The 6,000-nt window shown below is 46.1% G+C and overlaps 1 protein-coding gene across 1 annotated transcript; it reads right to left on the bottom strand.

The window, feature by feature from the left end:
- Window positions 1-1,977: 1,977 nt before the first annotated feature.
- On the bottom strand, window positions 1,978-3,128 carry LOC108934880 (follicle-stimulating hormone receptor-like). Its single transcript, XM_018753050.2, has one exon. It carries the CDS (start codon window positions 3,063-3,065, stop codon window positions 2,160-2,162), a length of 906 nt encoding a protein of 301 aa, XP_018608566.2. The 5' UTR covers window positions 3,066-3,128; the 3' UTR covers window positions 1,978-2,159.
- Between the last annotated feature and the right edge of the window lie 2,872 nt (window positions 3,129-6,000).

Genomic DNA, 6,000 nt, shown 5'->3' with positions numbered 1-6,000 from the left:
TCTACATGACTATGATGTTTGTTACAAGACACATTTAGACTGCTAACAGAGAGACTACTGCTATCGCTTCTCGGCCTTTCGGCTAAGATCAAAGTGCAGTACCGGAGATTTGAGCAGGGGGGCAGAGTGGAGCCTAATGCAGGACTGCGTGTGGCATGTCCACAGCTTTCCTGGGGCGAAGCTCTGCTCTCTCATAGAAGTTTGTTTTATTTTTGGGTAACCTGCTAAGCCTAAGGTGCAGGGCTTCGGGTGGCTTGTCCGCCATCCCCGCAGGGTGACGCAGAGATTTTGTTTCGAACTGTTTTGTACCAACAGGGGGTGCGGCGGTGCAGTGGCTTGAACTGCTTTGGACTGGGTCCTACTCCCTGGTGGGTCTGGGGTTCGAGTCCTGCTTGGGGTGCCTTGCGATGGACTGGCATCCCGGGCGGAGGTGGCCCCAATGGGGGATGGTGTGGAAGCCCAGCCTTCAGCTGGCAGTGCTGCAGAGTGGCTAGGATCAGCAGTGGGTGCACCGAGGAGATCCTCCCTCCTCCATAGTGATACCCAGTCATTCAGATTTGTTAGTTATTGATTTGTCTCAGGTGGGGTCTCCCCCTACGTTCAGTTTGTCAGGGCCAGGGGAAGAGTCCCACCTGACAGATGGAGGATGGAGATTTTTCTTTGGAAAAACTGTTTGAATGATTGATTTAATTTGGAGAATTTTGTACCATTTTAGATTTGAGATTTAATAATGTTTTATTTTTTAGATGTGTGATGTGGGGGGGAGGGGGGGGGTGCAGTGGCGCAGTGGCTTCAACCAGCTCCCACCCTCCAGTGGGTCTGGGGTTCAACTCCCACTTGGGGTGCCCTGTGGAGGACTGGTGTCCCGTCCTGGGTGTGTCCCCTCCCCCTCCAGCCCCCCACCCTGCGCTGCCAGGCTGGGCCCTGGCTCCCTGTGACCCTGTATGGGACAAGCAGTTCAGACAGTGTGTGTGTGTGTGTGTGTGTTGTATGAATGTTTAATGTTTATTGTTTTTAATGACAGAGCAAAATCAGAGTGTAAAAGTTTGACATGGCTGCTTGGATACTTTTCTTGTGGGTGTAACATACGTGTCTTAAACCTTGTATTTAAACCACTTTTAATGGTTGTGGTGATCAGTTGTTGTTTCTGTTATTACCTATAGAGGGCAGATGTGTTCGGTAGGTACAGGAAGGATACCTAGGCAGCAGGGAAGCGGATTTAGCAGGAATACGAAAAAAAGCACATGGTTGTGAAAACTCAGCGTGAACATTAAACGAGGCTACGTGCCAGTTAACAATATCATTCTCAGTGTGTTTATTGAGTAAACACAACAATGGTCAAGGGTTTTAAAGTCCCAGGTTCTTTTTGTCATAGTGGATATCTTTATTTTTTTGTTAAACTCTGTTGTTTATTACTCTTTGTATTAGTAAAATAAGATGTTTGGAGAAGTGAATAAGCTCTGTCATGTTTCTGTTGAGAAATTTTTTTATGATCAAATGTTTGGATGGAGGGGGGCGCGGTGGCGCAGTGGGTTGGACCGGGCCCTGCTCTCTGGTGGGTCTGGGGTTCGACTCTTACTTGGGGTGCATTGTGATGGACTGGCATCCCATCCTGAGGGTGTCCCTTCCCTCTCCAGCCATGCGCCCGGTGTTGCTGAGTTAGGCTCCGGTTTGCCACAACCCAGTTCAGGACAAGCAGTTTCAGACAGCGTGAGTGTACTTGACCATCAAAACAAACCCAAATGTTTCTTTTTTTTTTTGCCTTTATTAACTGCAATTAAAAATAGAAAGACTGCTCAACATTTGCAAACAAAACAACCAGGGACAGCTGGTAGCATAGTGGTTAGAGCTACTGCTTTTGGCCCTAAAGGTTGCAGCTGTGATCCCCACCTCTGGTTGTAGTACCCTTGAGCAAGGTACTTACTGTAAAAAATTGCTTTAGTAAAATTATGCAGCTGTATAAATGGTTAAATAATCATGAGCTTGTAGTTGTAACCTTAACATTCTAAGTTGCTTTGGTGAAAAGCACCAGCTAAATGAATAAATGTAAAACTACTGAATACTGAAAAAACTAAATTCAATGAATAAGCTCAGTGGATATGGTTAATTGGCTCCAGAGAGAAGATGGTATCATTGGAGGTGGGCACCAAGACTCTGTTCTAGGGTGAAGACATCTCGGCGCGGTACATCTGCGCTCTGGCTTTGAAGCATCCAAAGCGGCTGGCCAGGATGAAGACGTCCCTCTTGAAGCTCTTGGTACAGAAGACGTAGAGGAAGGGGTTGGCGCACGAGTTGATGTGGTAGACGAACACCAGCAGCACCTTGGCGTGGGACATGGTGATGAGGGGTAGCTTGAGCGCGTCACAGATTGCGAAGAAGGGGATGGGAGCCATGCAGAGGAAGTTGGTGAAGATGAGCACAGACATCCGCTTCGCCACGTCGATGTCGGCACCGGCTGGAATAAAGCTGAGATTGCGCAGAGCCAGGTAGATGCGTAGGTGGCAGATGCACACTACCAGGATGCCCAGGACGTTCAGTAGCAGCAGCCCCACCACGTACACCTGAGCTCCTGTCGTCTCCACGTCCATCGGCAGGCAGATGCTCACTTTGGAGTAGCTGCTAACCCCGACCACAGGGAGCACGGCGGCCAGCAAGGCGAAGACCCAGCCGACGGTCATGACGGCACAAGCGTGCCACAGCCGGACGCGTTGGGCCGCTTGGAGCGCAGACATGGTGTACCACCTCTGAAGAGCGACCACTGTGAACGTGTAGACCGACAGCTCCCTGGCAAAGACGCTGATGAAGCCGGCAACGGTGCATCCGGGCCCTGCCTGCCAATCGATCCCGTAGTTGTAGTATTGCGAGCGAGTGTGGGTGTCCATGGCGGCGATGATCAGCAGGTAGACACCAATGCAGAGGTCAGCGAAGGCCAGGTTACACCTGAGGAAGCGTGGCACGGTCAGCTTGTTGGGGCTGCTCAGCAGCGCGGCTAGCACCAGCAGGTTGCCAGCGATCGCCAACATGCTGATGAGCCAGATGAACACGTGCAGATAGGTGGAGCTCATGATGTCCTCGCACGGGTTGAAGGCATCTGGCTTGGGGAAGCAGGATACCTCGTTGCTTTGTCTGACAGTGGTCCCAGAAGAAGTGTGACTCTTCCTCCTGGATGTTGGGTAGACTGCACAAGGGGCTCACCATGGACCTGCGAACATGAACACATGCACTGTGGTCAGGGGCGGACTGGCCATCTGGACTTTCTGGAGAAGTCCAGAACGGCCGCCTGTCCGGTTCATCATCAAAGAAAAAGTGTCAGATTAAGTGACGTTGAGAGCCAACAAAAGGGGGCGCTAATGCTATTTTTTTTTGCTTATAATAAAGCAAAACCGACGCAATGGAGAGTGGGCTCATGATGGCAAGCAAAAAACTTAAAGATAGAGGCGGTTGGGAGAAGCTAAAAGAAAAAAAAAGCGAAGTCCTTAGAGACCGACGCTACAAAATGCAAAAAAATAACAGAGATGTTTGGCAATAGTGTTGCCAGCAGCAGTGCAACTGCAGGCAGCAGTAGCCCTAATCTTGAGCCTGATGAGAGAGAGACAGCAGCAGTTGCTCCTGAGCCAATGGTTCTGGTGAGTCGCCTGTCAGGGCAGTTACATGAGGTTACCTTTGCCCGCACGTTTATTGGGATTGCGGTTATGCCGGGACAGTCTGGTCATTGGTTGAGCCCTTGTGCAGAGAGTTAGAAAGCGAGATGGCATTGACTTTTGATAATATCATGAAGGGACTGTCCCCCAGGGTAAGTAAAGCAACCTCTGGTAGGATTTGGTTGATTGTGAGTTTGACAAAGAAAGAATTGTGGAATGCACGCATTAACCTTGTCCGAAAGGGGTTGAAAATGGGAGCTTATGGTGCCTTTCTGAAGATTCCAGCTGAACTGAAGTTTAGGATAAAGCGGGATCTGATTGCCTGGGGCTACCACGAGACAAAAGACAGATGGAAAGACCTCGTGGATAAATGGTTGAAGCTCTGAGGTCGGACGTCTGCTTTATGGAACTGCATTCTTTTAAAACATATTGTACTTTCTTGTATCTGACCCCTTTGTATGTTAATTTTTATATTTGTTTTTGTGGTTTTTACTTGTATAAGTATTTATTCACAGATTTTAGTAGTTTAGGGTTTGGGTCTGTGCACTTTTCACTAACCTTTGCCCGCCTCTCTCACTATGTATAGAGCATGTAGCCTATGAACAGCACTATAGTAAAATCCCAGGTCCGAACGTTCACTGCTATTTATCACTCCGCGTTGTCTGACGTGAATATTCCATTCATTCATAACGAGACAGCAGCGATTCTACAACGGGTTACAACATTGCTACCGAGTTAGAAAATAGAGTAAATGAAGTAGACTAAGGTGATTGCTCCGATTAACATGTAACATGAGAATGAGCGAGTTTGCAAATAATTTGTGCACATATCATGACATTTGTCGTTGCGTGGCAACAGTAGACGCCAAAACGATATTATTTTGATCGTGGCATGTAGGCTAACCCAGCCAATATCCAAGTGCACACCCATTCATCCCGTTTTAAATTGCCCACGAACTCACTCAAAACAAACAGAAATGAACAGTTCTAATGGTGCTACGTGTCAGTTTTTGCACAATCAGGTGTTCTCACGTTATCTACAGCTGAAATTATAGCAAAACATAGGCTATAATTCTCCCCAAGATTGAGATAACATCACGCAGACAACCATTTTGTTTGAAAATAAACCTAAAACAATGTGTTTGCTTTCCATAACATTCAAAGTGTTATAAGAATATATAAGTAATCTAAAAGTAATTTAGGATTGGTTTAATATTAAGTGACGGATGTTATACTGAGACTTATCTGAAATCAACTTATCTGTATTCATTTGCTTATTCAGGGTGAAGGTAGTTGCAGGAGCGATAAGCATAGTGTCAGTGACACACACACACATATGACTACTCAAATTGTAGAATAGTTCTGTTGTTTCAGGTTTCTAGATTCTAGGTTTATGTTTATCATTATATGCCATATTATACATTTTTGCGTTCTGCTCTTTTTATGTAGATTTCAAGTATTTTAGTTCATATAATAATAAATTTATTTCAATCACCATGGGTTTTGTGATGTTATTTGCCATAAATGCGATACACCGACTGCTGTAATATTATGAGATAGTAGCGGCTATCTGTAGTTGTGGTGGGGCCTATTTGGGGGGAAAATCCAGGGCCGTTTTTTACTCCCAGTCCGTCCCTGGCTGTGCATCTTATCACCACCTGCATGGTGGACTAGATCAGCAGAGTGATGTCAGTGACACTGATGTATTTTGTTTAGCAGTGTGTTTTATACAACAAAAGTGAAATCAGAGTTCTTCACTTTGCAATTTGAACAACTAGACATCAAGTGCCTCACTCCAATTATAAAATAGCAGGCCTTGTTTTTGGACTTATGGTTAGTAAATTTTGGTCATAAACACATGTCCATCAATAGGCCAATGTGCACCCCTATTTATGTATATTAATGTGTACCAGTTTTGACCAGATCGTGATCTTCTAGGACTAAGGTTCAGTTTGTCAGGACTCTCTCCATGTGCAAGATTGTACCTTGTAGTTCTTTGTTGCATCTGTGAAAACAAGAAATATAAATCAAACAGAAAAATAAGTTGTATGACCAAAACATGTTTGGTTGAGCAGTAATTCCAATATCTGAACACCTCTGGAGATGTTAGCCAGATCCTCCCATGTTTGCTCTTGTCCTCCCACTGCACAGGACTATCTTTGAGGTTAGTGGGTACTCCTTCATCTCGTACATCACAGCTCCCTCATATGTACTGGACTCTGTCACAAGTTGCATCTGAGGAGTCACCGTATCACCTTCATGGGCTATGCTGCGTAACCAGTGGGGATCATGGTTGCCCTATTTGAAGGAACAGTTCTGCGATCCATGGGTTTCTTGTCGTAGTGAAGCGTAAATGCCTT

The sequence above is a fragment of the Scleropages formosus genome, chromosome 3 (genome assembly GCF_900964775.1).
Source record: "Scleropages formosus chromosome 3, fSclFor1.1, whole genome shotgun sequence".
NCBI lineage: Eukaryota > Metazoa > Chordata > Actinopteri > Osteoglossiformes > Osteoglossidae > Scleropages > Scleropages formosus.
The sequence above is the reverse complement of the archived record's forward strand: the minus strand, read 5'-3'. Positions and strand labels throughout refer to the sequence as shown.

Excerpts from the sequence above, each read along its gene's own strand:
- LOC108934880 (XM_018753050.2), bottom strand. The coding sequence starts at position 3,065 with ATGAGCTCCACCTATCTGCACGTGTTCATCTGGCTCATCAGCATGTTG.